General features: G+C 46.9%; 2 protein-coding genes across 9 annotated transcripts in view; one reads left to right on the forward strand and one right to left on the reverse strand.

Annotated features, from left to right (window-relative positions):
• The window catches only part of RAD51 (RAD51 recombinase), a 40439-nt gene extending 38574 nt beyond the window's left edge, over positions 1 to 1865 (forward strand). Inside the window, exon 10 of one of the 3 annotated variants that reach the window (XM_067028985.1) lies at positions 402 to 1810. In XM_067028985.1, the coding sequence (XP_066885086.1) occupies positions 402 to 525 (124 nt within the window). In that variant the 3' untranslated portion in view covers positions 526 to 1810. Of the gene's footprint in view, positions 1 to 401 lie in introns of all 3 variants that reach the window. The other 2 variants (XM_067028986.1, XM_059058067.2) reach the window with 2 other exon arrangements.
• A 320-nt stretch (positions 1866 to 2185) lies between these two features.
• RMDN3 (regulator of microtubule dynamics 3) overlaps positions 2186 to 14618 on the reverse strand; it is a 29285-nt gene continuing 16852 nt past the window's right edge. For 4 of the 6 annotated variants that reach the window (XM_067028981.1, XM_059058062.2, XM_067028984.1 and 1 more), the window contains exons 5-13: positions 10338 to 10626; positions 9481 to 9583; positions 6002 to 6062; positions 4357 to 4432; positions 4120 to 4197; positions 3781 to 3879; positions 3460 to 3513; positions 3240 to 3320; positions 2186 to 2931 (exon numbers count right to left, since the gene is read on the reverse strand). In XM_067028981.1, coding sequence (XP_066885082.1) covers positions 2878 to 2931; positions 3240 to 3320; positions 3460 to 3513; positions 3781 to 3879; positions 4120 to 4197; positions 4357 to 4432; positions 6002 to 6062; positions 9481 to 9583; positions 10338 to 10626 — 895 coding nt within the window. In that variant the 3' untranslated portion in view covers positions 2186 to 2877. The remainder of the gene's footprint in view (positions 2932 to 3239; positions 3321 to 3459; positions 3514 to 3780; positions 3880 to 4119; positions 4198 to 4356; positions 4433 to 6001; positions 6063 to 9480; positions 9584 to 10337; positions 10627 to 14618) is intronic. The other 2 variants (XM_067028982.1, XM_059058063.2) reach the window with 1 other exon arrangement.

Below are 14618 nucleotides of genomic sequence, written 5' to 3' on the forward strand. Positions count from 1 at the left end.
CTCTGGATTAGAAGTGCCCTAAGGCAGCGGTCCCCAACCTTTTTGGCACCAGGGACCAGTTTTGTGGAAGACGATTTTTCCACGGACGGGTGGGGGCAGTGGGGTGGGGTGGCCAGGATGGATGGTTCAGGCAGTAGCAAGAGATGGGGAACGGCAGGTGAAGCTTCACTCACTCGCCCTCTGCTCACCTCCTGCTGTGCGGCCCGCTTCCTAACAGGCTGCGGACCAGTACTGGTCCACGGCCGGGGGGTTGGGGACCCCCGCCCTAAGGAATACAGAAAGATCCCCAAAGTCCTTCTAGGAAGTATATATGTCTAAAAAATTTTTAGATCTACCATAAGCAGGAATAGAATGTTTTAATTATAATAACTTCGGTGCTTTGGTCTGTGTCTTTGTCCCAGACTGTACCTGAGAAAAGGAAGAGGGGAGACCAGAATCTGCAAAATCTATGACTCTCCTTGTCTTCCTGAAGCTGAAGCTATGTTTGCCATCAATGCAGATGGAGTAGGAGATGCCAAGGACTGAATCGTTTCTTTTCCTGTGATAAACCTTAAGTGCCGCAGCCTAATGGAGAGTACTGCTCCCTGAGGTTCTTCACGGGCCTCTTCCTGTTGTGACTGCCCGGAAAAGGCTTCCAGGAAAACAGCTATTATATCGGCTTTTCTTATGATGTAAACACGAGACAGGTCAGTAGTCACAAGCTGATCTGAAATGTTTATTCCTTCTAGAGTATATTAATCTCTATGTGAATTCTTTGGTTTGGGGGTGTAGGTATGAAGTACCTTTGACATCATGGTGCTTTGGGGTAGACTCAGGACTAACTGCTATTGGCCAATCTTATGTCTCTAAGAGAACTAACTAAAACTGGAGAGACCTGACTTCTCTCGCTGTCTGAATAATGTTGGGGGAAAAAATGCCTAAGCTATGTGGCAAAGGGAGTGGGTCTCCTCACAGGTTTTTTTTTTTTTTTTCTGTCAGTAAAACTCTTAAATCAGAAGCAGGTAAAGTTTGTGTGTCTGAATTAGCTTATATAACAATGTTTTTTTTAGATAAGGGATATTGAGTAGGCCTGGGCTACCAGCCCTTCACCATCTACTCTTTTTTAATGCTAAGAGCAATTCAAGATAGTTCTGGAATCTAAACATTTCAGAAGCTCTTCAAGTAAGTAGATTCAATGTGGGACTGCTAATAAAGTAGTTATTTGTAGTGAATGTACTGTTTATAGGAGTTATTCTGGTACAAGCTGAATATTTCAGGATAGGGCCGTCAATAATATAGTTTTGACTCAGGGTAGGGTGATCAGTTTCTATTGCTATAAAATTGAAAATTAAAAAAAATAAATAAAATTGAAAAATTTAAAGGGAAGTCCCACATTCAGATGATTCATTTTATACTCCTTTAACCTAATAGAAGATCTCACAAGATGGCTACACCATGGCTTTCCTGTGGCCTTTGTTTTTATTCTTTAAGTTTTGTATTGTATAGGGCTGGTTCTTGCCCACATTATTCTACTTCAGGGGTTTGAGATACTCCTTCCTCTTCAAACTTCTACTCAGGATTGGTTCTAACCAACTCTTCCAGTTTCAAAGGGCCTCTCGGCTAGTATTAGGAGGAGACGCAGTACAAATCTCTGCTGTGGCCTGTGTTGATCCTACTATATGTAGGGAGATAGGAAGACATAATTTAATTCAACTTTGTTTTAAAAACAGTTCTGTTCCCTGACTTTATAGAACAGAGTACCTCCTAGGCCTTCTTTCATTTCTACATTACAGAACAAATCTGGGATGAAATAATAAAGCCACAGTAACAGATTCTGGAATGGAACTTTGGTTCTTAAATAAAAGCACCTCCATCTTTTAGTCCTATAAAGTATTTAAGTGACCTTGACCTAAAAACTTCTCAATTTTTCTTGTAGGGAGGATTTTCTTTTCAAATGGGATTAGGTTTTGTGTTATTGGCCCTGAGAGGGTCAGGGATCACCTGCTTAGTTGGACTAGGCCTTGTTAGGCTAAAAATAGGCTGCTCTTGTGTTTTACATTTAACTAAAATTTTCTCTGGAAGTATTATTAACCAGAGATCTTAAACTATTTGGTACTGTTTTTCTACTTGTCTGCAATAGCCTCATAGTAGAAAACAGTTATGGAAGTGTCAAGCAAGAATAAGGAGCTGATAACAAACATAGAAAGGGGATTATAATCACGTCTACTTAAATTTGGTTTATTTCAGGTTTGTACCAAAATATATTCCAGGCAACTCCTCAGATCTTCATTTTCACAGTCTCATAAGCCTATGCACTGCTGTCATTCCAAAAGCTGCCAGGACTCTGGAGGTCTAGTGGGCCGGCCCTTCGGCCCAGGAGTAGAGTTACAATCCACATGATAGGTTGAGAAGAGGCAATACCCATGGACTCCCCCGACCTTTTATCCTGGTAGGTTAGGGTGTGATTTTAGGACTATATACTTTGGTATTGAATATTAATCAGTGAAAAAGATTAGAAGTTCTATGTTTTGTTCCTATAGCTCTTTGGAGTTTCATCCACCTCGCCAGCAGTTGGAAGACAGCCTTCAGTGCTCTACCCACACTGTACCCTAGGGCAGGTGTTACACTAGTCTTGATTTTTCAAGAATTCACTTTACGGAGAGAGTAACAGAAACCCGGGCCTCAAGTACTTCCCCAATTTCAGATTAGGTAACGGATTAGAATAAGTTAACCAGTAGACAAATAAGAAGAAATTGGGGAATGGTGGCAGGTAGCAGTCAGACCTAGGAGTCAGGACACTCCCTTAACCAGTCTTGCTCAGTTTCCCGATCTAAGCAGAATCTAAGAGAAGAAAGACTTGCTTTTTTTCCCCAAGTCATGAAGGCCATTGAAATGTGATTATTCTCCTAAAATTACTTCCAATTCTTCCAGGTCCTTCTGGAAAGCTGAATCCTAGGGAGACAAGAGAATAAGACTAGGACTCAAAATCTAAGCCAACATTTCCAAAACCATTGGTACCTGAGAATGGGCCCTTTGCTTCCTTGCTAAACTGTTATCATAGTCTTTTTCCTACTTTCCCAGAAGAGCCTGGAACCTCCTGGAACCTATGAAATCTGCCTCCTCCCCTAGGTGAGATGTATACGAAACAGCCCACATGCAAAAGGAGGAAATAAGACCTCAGGGGAAGATATTCTTTCCTGAAAAGGTCACATAATGACTCAGTGAAGGATCCCTGTGTTAGTAAAGGTCTTAAGTATTACCTCTTTAGTGACATTTGGCAGCTCCAGGGCCAGCTTCATCCACCGTTTAGCTTCAGGGTTTTTCCCTAGTTCTCTGTAGCACTGAGAAGAGACAACAGTGAAAACCTGGGAGAAATGCCACCAGGAGACTAGAAGGGGATGAATATGTGTGCCCTCAGGAGTTCCTAGAAATATCAACACACATACGTTCATCTATGTTGAAATAAGCAGGTGAGTTTACCTTGGAAATATATATCCTTCCTGCTTTGGAAAATCCTGGCTGTAGTTCTTCAGCCTGGAGAAGGGAGAACACATTTCAGTAAGGTGTTCCAGAGTCCAGGTCAGGCTATAGTTTATTAGAGTTCCCAGTCCCTAACCTGGAGATTGATTCAGTGAATCTATATTTTTTATAAGCTTTTCTGATGGTTCTGATTTTCCCATAGAACAGGCACACATAAAACTGCCCTCTACTAGAAACCCCTTCCAATTAATGTCCTTAGGAAAAATAAGGTCACCCTGGCCTTTCTGGCTGCTGTCCACCCTTCCCTTCCTTCCCCAATACCTTTAGGAAGCTCTGGAGGGCGTCCTGCACAGTGGCACCGAGAGGACTTTCACACAAGGCTGTCGCAGTTTTTTTTTCCAGCCAGCTTAGGTGAGAGACCTGCCACCAAAAGATCAAGGTCTGACTAAAAACTTAAGTATCTTTAGGAACATTGAATGTTCTGTACTGAAAGCAAACAGGGCCAAATAGGACTGGGTCTAATCACCACTAACGTGACCGCTTAGAGGAAATAACACATGAGCCAGACCAGGCTGAGGACCCTGCTCTTCCTCGCAAGGCGATCAGTGTCTCAGGACAGTTAGTTAGGGCCCTTATGTCAAGCCCTGAAATTGAGCTCACCTGGTAGCACCACCTGCCAAGGAGAAAATATGCCATGGGGTTTTCTGGCTTGAGAGCAATGGCTTTGTCCACATGCTCCTAAGGGGAAAATATAAATATAAGCTAACATCAGATAGCAGAGTTACGAAGGGAACAGAGGCAAGTCACAGAGGCTGTAGGAACACCTTTGCAAGCAGCTAGGACAGAGCAGGGAATCTGGACTAGACCAGCACCAGGGAAGGAGAAGCCTTTCCTCACCTTGAAGCTAAAGCCACTCTGGATGCGCCTCTGGATGCCCTCATGCTCAGCCAGCTGACCACAAAGCACTGCATACCTAGGGGGAAGCAGCAGCAAGCTCAGGGACAAGGACTGAGTACCGTCCCTGCCAGTATTGGGATTCCCACCCATGGGCAATTGCACTGCCCCTGCATCCTTATCCAGAGATGAAAATATCATTTCCATCTGTACATAATTCCTCTTTTCACAGACTTGTGGTCCCAATTCATATTCTTTAGCAGATACAGTGGTAGGCTCACAATTCTCCAAAGTACCCTAGGTACAAAAAAAGGTGGGTCTTCCACAATAATGTTCTCTTACACATAATATTTAGGCAAGGTCTCAGTCCAAATTTCCCCTCATAATGAGTATAGCCATAGCTATCATAAACACTTAAGCAGGTATCTAAAAATCAGCATCAAAGTATAAGAGACCTGAGTACACTGCTTTTTGTCTCCTGAGCAGACATTAAAGAAGAAGGTCTCATTAGCCTTGGAAGGATACAGGTATATCATTGGGAAGCTGTTAGGGAATGGGATTCTCTAGGAATTTCTAATGATAGCTTGGGAACCAACAGAAGCAGAGGAAGAAAAGGCCTCCGGTTTCAGCCCTCTCCTCCACATCCTCCCTCCCAGGAGAGCAAAGGCACCCAGCTTCTTATCTTCTGCCTTCAGAAACAAAGGTCTTATTACCCCCATCCCCTCTGCATTCCTTCTAGAAGCACAGTTGACAAATGAGTGTCTAAAGGCCCAAGTTGCTTTTTTGTGTACTCACTAAATATCTGGGGGTATTTGTATCGGATACTTCCAGAGGCTCATTTCCAGTTTAGTCCAAACAGCTGTTCCCCAGGAAAAGCTAAGAAAGTATGAGGTCAATTTCCATCCTTGGGACCCCAGGAGCCCCAAGAGAGCCCACAGGGAAACAGCACCGGTGACACCCAAGAAACAGTGACCTGGCATCTGAGAAGAGGCGCTGCAACAGATGGAGAAACAGCCTCTCCCAGCTCACAATCTGAGGGCAGAGTTATGGGAAGCAGGGAGGTGGAAAAGGAACATTTTCACTAAAACCGAGGCGCTGGAACCACGCCCCCAGTACACAGGTTGGCCCTGACCCACACGGGTTGGCAGAACTTTGCCTCACATCAGACCACAAACAGGGCTGATGGTTTTGTAATATGAATGACTGCTGAACTTCTGGGGGTGAGCTCACATCTACTTTTCCTCACGCAAGCCAAGCAAAGAAGCCAAAGTCCACCACCAGCCAGGGATCGCAGCTAGGGGAATGAAGAGCTTGTGTGGGAGAGGGGAACTGCCAATGTCCCAGCCTCTCTGAGGAGCCAAGAACCCACAAGTTTTGTAGCCAGGAGTGACTAACAAAGCTACTCGTTTCTCCAAGCTTCACCAGAAAGAAAACTACTATTCCCCCTTGCCTCATCCCCAAGGCACTTCCCAAAGCAAACTCCCCTGGGTCCCTAGCTTGGGGAAGGATGGGACATATGAAAATAAAGGCCAGAGCTCCCTCTCCTGGTGCCTCTAGCAAATGCCTCTGGCCACAGTGCAGAGAAACGAAAGGGCTCTCCACTCTAACCCATGCTGGCTCTTCCTGGGACCCTGTAGGGTGTTATTACCACTGGTGACACTCAGCATTCTCATTCCCCTTCTCCAGAGCGGCCTCCGCTGCTTCTTTTCCTGTAAGACAGAGGTGATCCGGGGTTAACAAGGGCTCCCATGCACCCTTCCACGGGAAAGGCTGTGGGAAGAATGACTGCGCTAGCTCTCACCAACCCCCACCCAAATGGGACTTGTAAATATTTATGCACTTGAGCAGAATAAAGAGCTGCAAATAGCTTTTCAGGGATGACTTCTGCTTCACGTTGCTGTCCCTATCCGTCATCAGCTGCCCCAGCTCCCTTATTTTTATAATACCCACCTGATATGCTTAAAGCATTTCAAATATAAAAGGACTCAAAAGCAATCAGAAACTGTCCCCAATAGACCGTTACCCTGGGGAGTTTTTGATTTGGGGTCTGACTGAAGTTGTACATAATTTTAGGCATATGTGCGCTTTATTGAGGAGAGGGTCCACAGCTTTGATCAAATTCTCAAGAGGGGGACTTCCCTGGTGGCGCAGTTGTTAAGAATCCACTTGCCAATGCAGGGGACACGGGTTCAAGCCCTGGCCGGGGAACTAAGATCCCACGTGCCTCGGAGCAACTAAGCCCGTGTGCCACAACTACTGAAGGCTGCGCACCTACAGCCCATGCGCCACAACAACGAGTAGCCCCCGCTTGCCACAACTAGAGAAAGCCTGCATGCAGCAGTGAAGACCCAGTGCAGCCAAACAAACAAACATTAAAAAAAAAAATTCTCAACAGGATCCATGCTAGGAACATTAATCATGGCCCTAGGCCAGAACTCCTCACCAGAGCCAAATGGACTGGGATCTGCAAAGGTGAGTTTCATGTAATTCTTCCCCAAGTTTTCCAGGCACCAAAACTAACAGAAATCAAGGCCTAAACACATGTAGGCTCTTGACAAGGGTCGCCTAGAATGTCAAGGAGCTGCAGCCCTTCAGATGAGGACCATCATGCCTACACACTGGAGAAAAGAGAACACTGCAAAATGGGAAATCTGATTAGAACAGAGAGGGCTTCCATAAAAACGAATGAAATGCCACCTGTAGCAACATGAATAGACCTAGAGGTTATCATAATAAGTGAAGTAAGAGAAAGACAAATAATCATATGATATCACTTATATGTGGAATGTAAAAAAATGATAGAAATAGGGACTTCCCTGGTGGTGCAGTGGTTGGGAATCCACCTACCTATTCAAGGGACATGGGTTCGAGCCCTGGTCCGGGAAGATCCCACATGCCGAGGAGCAGCTGAGCCCACGCGCCACAACTACTGAGCCCACGTGACACAACTACTGGAGCCCACGCACCTAGAGCCTGTGCTCCGCAACAAGAGAAGCCTGCGCACCACAATGAAGAGGGGCCCCCACTCGCCCCAACTAGAGAAAGCCCACACGCAGCAACAAAGACCCACTGCAGCCAATAAATAAATGAATAAAAAAAATTTTTTTAAATGATACAAATAAACTTATTTACAAAACAGAAACAGACTCATATAGAAAACAAACTGGTTACCAAAGGGGAAAGAAGTGGGGAGGGATAAATTTTGAATTTGAGACTAACAGGTACAGACTACTAAATATTAAATAAACAAGGACCTACTGTATAGCACAGGGAACTATATTCAATATAATAACCTATAATGGAAAAGAATCTGAAAAAGTATATATATGTATAACTGAATCACTTTGCTGTACATCTGAAACACTGTAAGTCAACTATAATAAAATTTAAAAATAATTAAATTTTTTTAAATGGTGAGGACTTGGAAGACAAAAAAAGTAATGGGTTGAGGTGATAGGCTGGCTATTCTGAAATGTTTCCTCGTGTTTAAGTGATAGTAATCATGGTATAATTTTGTATATGCAACAAATACATTTAAAGAGAGCAGATGAGAACCCTATCCAAGCAGAAGAACCATACGGCTCCACCACTGAGGGACATTTTCTCTTAGGGGACTTCTCTCCGCCCCCTTCAAAGCACTATCTCACTAGGCAGATAATGGTGAAGAATGAGGCAACCAGTTCCCGCTGCCTCCTGGTGGTGCAGCTTCTAGAGAAAGAACAAAATGAAGAACTTTAGGTCCAGCAAGGTTGGTCCTAAACAGCTAGAATCCCAAAGCAGAGCCTTCAAAGATACTGCACAGTCCTCTGACCTCCAGGAGGAACAGATTTGTCCAAGGTGCTATGCTCAGGAAGCCAGACCAGACCAGTGTGGGCTTCGCTGGTCCTCTAATCACTGCCCCACCTCCACCTGTACGGTTCATGTTGGCTGTTAGTACTCAGAGATGATCAAAAGGGAAAGGAAAGGTGGTTGTTGCTACCAAGAGTGCAAAAGTCAGCCCCAAAGGCTGATCGGAATCCTCACCTGAAATTTAAGAGGGGAAGCAGAAACTTTTGAAAAGAAGCAAATGGTAATTAAGCAAGCCCCTTTTGTTACAACTTCCAGGGATTTTTTTGAAGATCTATATCAAACATTCAACTCAATTGACCTTTCTATATTGGCAGGATTCTATAACTGTTTAGAATAATGATCTTGAGGTACTGTCACTCTGCATTATCAAAGATTCAATGTCTGCAGGACGGTACTTATAAAAGTGGGAAAGCAGTTCAGTTAACTTCGGATAACAACCACAAAATCTGGAAGTCCACTGACGGTGCCTGACTCCAAGGGTGTGTAGGTAGGCAGGACACATCACCTTCCCCATAAAACCAGTCTCTTTCTAAAGTCCCAGGGTTCTCAATGACCTCATGACAGAGAAGGAGAGGCCTTGAACCTGGCACAAGTCAGATGCACCCTACACCCCCAGGTACAGATTTTGACAACAGAGTTGCTAAGTAGACCCCAGGGACTTCTAACCTAGCACTATTCTCCCAAACTGCTCCTTCTGGGCACTCACCAAACATACTCCACTCATTATATTCTTAAACACCTGCCCCACAGGCTCCATAACTGAACCAGATTCCTAAGCAACAGCAAAAAAACCTCCTCAGATTAAGAAAGGTTGTGCCCTTTGTAGTTGAATGAGAACAGAGAACTGTGCTAATATGATACAACTACAATTGACCTTGAACAACGTGGTGGTTCTGGGCACCAGCCTTCTGCCCTGTCAGAAATCCACATGTAATTTATAGTTGGGTCCAGCCACCCGTGGATTGTGGATTGAAAAAAAAAATCCGCATATGAATGGATGTGTGCTGCTCAAACCTGTTGCTCAAGGTTCAGCTGGACTCCTAGTCGTGTATACCTGTGTGACTCAAGCACCATGCCATGCAGAGAAGGAGAGATTGCTCTCTGTCTCCAGGAGGAAGCAGGGGTCTCTGGGAGCCAGTCTGTCCCTAGTGAGTAGTTGAGCCCCAGCTATACCGACAGCATGCATCTTGGTGGTTCCCCTGGGCCCCAAGCTGATGGGCTGGCTCCACCCTCAGAGTCAGTCAGTGGCCTTCCCACCAGGAACCTGTCAGCACTTACCACTTAGGGCATAGGACCTCTTCTCACCTGCCTCCTCAGCAAGCTCACACATGTCACTGTAGGCCCGGGCCAGGCGCCAGAGAAAGTCCTGCTGGCTTCCATGCTGCAAACCAAACAGAGGGATGAGGCCCCCTTCTCTCAGCTGTAGAGAACTGGGGCTTGACCTTCTCCCCACACCCTACCTTTGAGTGTGTTATAAACACTGACATCAGGCCACCCCACGTGACCTCTCACCTGCAGTTAGCTGATGACATTATCTCTAGTCAATAGATCACACAACCCACAGAGTGAGGGCATTCTGGCCTTCTAATACTGTGAGGAAGAAAGGTCAATTCCAACGTGTAATAAGGCACCACAGAGAAGTCTTGCTAACAATGAAAAATTGTGAAAATGCCCAAGAAAAGGGAAATTCTAACTTTGGGGGCATTTATAGCCAGGTGAGCATAAATTCTGGCAGTGAACCTGAGAAGGGAATTGTGGTTGAATGACCTAGTGACCTAACACTTGTCACTTGTGATGAAAACTTTAAATGGGGTAGGCAGCTGTGGCTCTGCCTCAAGGGAAATAAAAGAGGGAAAGACATTCTAGTTCTTTCCACATTTCTCCTTAAGGTGAGAGGAGGAACTCTTCTGCAGTAGCTCTACAGGAGGCAGCCGACTGCCCTGCGGCTGGCAGAGAAAGCAGCTCTGGGGCAGGCAGCACACAGGGCCGGCGCTCAGCCTCCCAGGAAGAGGATGTACAACCCTGGGTGTAGATGCAGAACTAGCCACCTCACCCTCATTTCCCTTCCCATGTCACCTCGCAGGGTCAGTGACACATTCACGGGGGACAGAGGACAGATGCAGTTGGAGCCTCACCGCCAGCCTGTTGTTGAGCAGCAGCTGCAAGCCCTCCCGCTTGCCCTGCTCGCTGCCCTGGCGTAGCTCGTCTGCCTGCTGCAGGAGGGGCAGCACATCTTCTGGGCCAGGGGAGCCTCCAGCCTCCAGGGCTTCAGGCGCCAGGCCTGCAGCCACCTCCACCTCCAGGTCCAGAGAATCCTTTCTCCCCATCGTCACGGTCTCACAGCTCACTTCATCTTCCCCGTCGTCGTCACTCTCCCTTTCAGAGTCCCGCTCATAGTCAGACTCAGCATTGGCTGTTGTGTAACTGTGGCAGAGAAATGTAAGTGACAAGGTCAAGGGAGGGATTCCTTAGCCTCAGATCCCTGGAGTCTTGCCTCCACACACAAAGAGGCAAGCTCCACGGCACTGTTGTCCAAAGCACCAACTAAGAACCATTTCCCTCCACTTAGGGGCAGGAATTAGTCCTTGAGAGAAAGCTTCCTATGGGAAGTATGGGCTGGGAAAATGATCTGGAAGGGGAAGAGTGAGCAGCTGGGGCCCTGTGACAGTCAGAGGCTAATATGAGAATCCCCTGGCTTAGCTACCACCAAGTCTGCCAGAAAATAGACAAAAAGAGAAAGCCTAGAAAGGTATGTGCCAAAGTGGCAGTAGATCTCTCAGGGTCAAGGAATTAATTTTTCCCCCTATACTTCAGTATTAGATATGATTGCTTTACTGAGCATGTATTCTTCTTATAAAGAAATAAAAGTTTAAGATTAAAAACCTTAAGATGTAGGTGGAGCTGATCTCCTGAGCTAGATGGCTCACCAGGCTAAGGGTCCGCCAATCATTTTTGCTTTATCAGCAAAATGCACCTGCCAGAACCAACATGGGTGGGTGCCAGTCTCTGCGGCCACGGGCGGCCACAGATACCCACATTTTCTTTCTCAGTTCAGTGTAAACCTCTGGTCCCAAGTCAGCAACCAAACCTAAACCACAACAGGAGTAGCCCTTGAAAACCCTGGGAACTTGCCGGGGCTGGGGAGGGGCCCTTTTGCAGCTGCAAGCAGGAAAGGAGAAAGATGCAAACAATCCCTTAGGAAGGCGTCTGTGGGGCCACTATGAGCCAGATGTCTCCTAGGGAGCCCAACCCTGATGCAGCCACTAAAGAGGAAGCCAAGTTTCTCTTGGATCTTGGCCTCCACCAGCAGCTAATTATTGTGTGTTCCCTTATTGCCAACTGCATCAGACAAAAACTGAGTAGAGCAGAAGATAAAGGCTTCCAGGGGTCACAACCAGACACCACAGAGCCCTCCAGACTGAGTGAAGGAGAAGCAAATTCCATCAAAGCCAGAAGGTTCCAAGGCACAGGGAAGATCTGTGAGTCACTTAAGGATAAGCCTTTCTCTGTCCTGGAATGAAAGGGGTAGGACCACTATGACTGGAGCAATCAGACCTGAAGGAGAGACACATACGAATAAAGTCAATACAAGACAGCCTAAGGTCAGGGGCTGAATGCTGTGAGCCTAAGTGCTGTCTTCCTCATCCGGAAAGCCAGAGATGACGAGGGGGCAGGCTCCAGAAGGCAGCAGGTAGAAACCAGACCTGATGCCCAATCCATCCTGCTGTTTCTTTATAGAGGAGCTTTCAGACTCATTTAACAAAGGGGCTCAGTTACATCTATTACAGGAACTTTTGAGGTACTTGTAGGTAACCTGTAACCTTCCTAACCTTGCTTTTTAAGAGGTTTTCCAAGTTATCTCTCCCCTCTAGCAATTTGCAGTAAAAACTTTAGAAATTAAAGGGACAAGGAAAAGTGGTATCAGATTTCACAACCAACCTGGGTGATGATGATGAGCAAGACCACACAGAGACAGCCTAGAGAAACTCGCTACCAATTCCTAGACGCAGACAATAACCTGCCCCAAACGAGAAAGTCAAATCAGCCAGATCAGCATCTACCAGTGCCCTTACCCAGCCCAGCCAGGCCCAAAGGTAAAATGAGTAAGTGGATTTCTCTGGGGTGCCAGCTTGAGTCTCATCATCTCCCACTGCAAAAAGGAGATCCCATTCCCTGTTTAGCTGAAGGCTACCTTGGCAGATCAGGAATCTCCCAGGGAGGGACCCCTGCTCTCATCCCTGCTGGGGTACAGGCATCAGCACAGTCTCTTCAGGGAGCTAGGCCAAGAGGTAGGTCCTGCAATGCTGTGATCCTGCTGGGTCCTAATGGCCAGGGAGCTCACTTGGACAAGGAAAAGGAGAGGTCAGGAGGGGCCTTGTTGCCGCCCAGAGTGAGAGCTGGTAGAGCCCTGTGAGGCAGGGAGGCTCTAGTGAGGCCGGCATGGTGAAGAGACCTTTTATTGCACCTCAGCCCCACTTCAAGGAGCTCTGCCTCACTAATCTGCAACTCCGCTGCCTTACATGCAGTGGGCTGGCAAACACTTGTTGAGTGAATACAGACATCAGCCACCTGGACTTCCATGGGCTTCCAGCCCCATCTCTTCCAAAAGAGATTTTTCACGTGCCAGAGCTCAAGGGCTGCTGTCTTGACATTCACAGCATTCTCTCACATTTCTTGGACCACCAACCCAGCCTCTGGAGAAATCCACCAGAGAAAAAGGGGTGGCACTTTTGTTCAACATGCCCGGCAGCTTTTGAGATGAGTCAGAGACTGCAGAGACCTTTGAAAAGGCCCCTTGGACCTGTGCACTCAGGAGGACACACTGTTCCCACACTGGGGCGAGGACCCAAGGCTCCCTTGAAGCAAGGAGGCCACCTCTACTCCTTGAGGAGAGCCCCCAAGTCAGTGATCAAGAACTCGGTTACAGACACACCCCCTCCTGGCAATTACTTTTCTTTCTTTCAACTCCTAAGCCCCATTAGAGGTGCTGAGCTGAGGCATTCAAAGACAACCAGGCCTGGGCCCTGACCCTGAGAGACTCTCAGTGGTGGGGCAAGATAAGACCAAGCGGAATGAGGTGATAAACGCCCAGGAAGGAGTGGCAATGAGGCTGCAGGCAGTTGCTCTTGGCTGGGATGCCTGGGAAAGCTTGCCAGAGGAGCTGTAGGGCAAGTTAGGTTTTGACAGGGAGGGAACTAAAGCTGTGTCTGGAACAATGCTCTGAAAACATGCTCACGGACCCACCCAGTGATTCTGACTCTACCACATTCAGTTGATCCCCTGGGAGCTCAAAGTTGCTATTTTATTTGGAAGAAAGAGGGAACACAGCTTTCAGTGGAGTATGTAGCCCATCAAATCGTCTTATTCTTTCATCCCTCAAAAAAGCTCTCCTTCCCCAGGGCCCACATGTTTAAAGTCATTCCAGACCCGTCATTCCAGAATTCTGGTCTCCTCCCAGAATTCTCCCTGGACCATGACCATGGCAAAATGAATGATTCACCGTGGCCACTGCTCCAGATAGCAGCCAGCTAAACCAGAGTCTTGAACCACGCACAACCATCGGCTTCCACATGCCTTAGGATCGATCATGGGGCTGAGCCTGCCAGAGCTGTAATTAAGAAAGACACCCTTCCTCTCACACCACTACAGATGGCTGGCAGCCCAGTCCTGCCCTTTATGGCCTTGGGAGCCCCAGTGAACATCCCAAGCTGTGAAGCACCTGCAAGCTTCCCTGGCTAATCACTCTGGCTCTCACTGCCCCCAGAAGTTTGTACAATTCCTAAAGATCATCACTAAGGGGTTTGAGTTATAGTATCCTGGTCTTGGGCAGAGCTGTGACCTCTCCTGTTCTACGCTGTTATAAAGTTCAAATGTCAAGTGATCGGCTTCCTTGGGTTGCACAGAGATGCTCCTTAAGTCTCAGGGCCCACTATCAACTATTTTGTCCTTTTCAATCCAGATGTGTCCATTTTTTTAAAAATTAATTTATTTATTTATGGCTGTGTTGGGTCTTGGTTGATGCACGGGGGCTTTTTCTAGTTGTGCTGAGCGGGGGCTACTCTTCGTTGCGATGCACAGCTTTTCACTGTGGTGGCTTCTCTTATTGCGGAGCATGGGCTCTAGGCATGCAGGCTTCAGTAGTTGTGGCACACTGACTCAGTAGTTGTGGCTCGCAGGCTCTAGAATGCAGGCTCAGTAGCTGTGGCACATAGGCTTAGTTGCTCCACGGCATGTGGGATCTTCCCGGACCAGGGCTCGAACCCGTGTCGCCTGAGTTGGCAGGCAGATTCTTAACCACTGTGCCACCAGGGAAGTTCCCAGATGTGTCAAATTTTAATTTCATTTTTGCCCCCTCTAACACAGCCCTCTGGAAGCATGTTTCAGCCCAGAGGTAAATTGAATAGAAAAGGGCTATG

Source organism: Kogia breviceps, chromosome 3 (genome assembly GCF_026419965.1).
Source record: "Kogia breviceps isolate mKogBre1 chromosome 3, mKogBre1 haplotype 1, whole genome shotgun sequence".
Classification (NCBI taxonomy): domain Eukaryota; kingdom Metazoa; phylum Chordata; class Mammalia; order Artiodactyla; family Physeteridae; genus Kogia; species Kogia breviceps.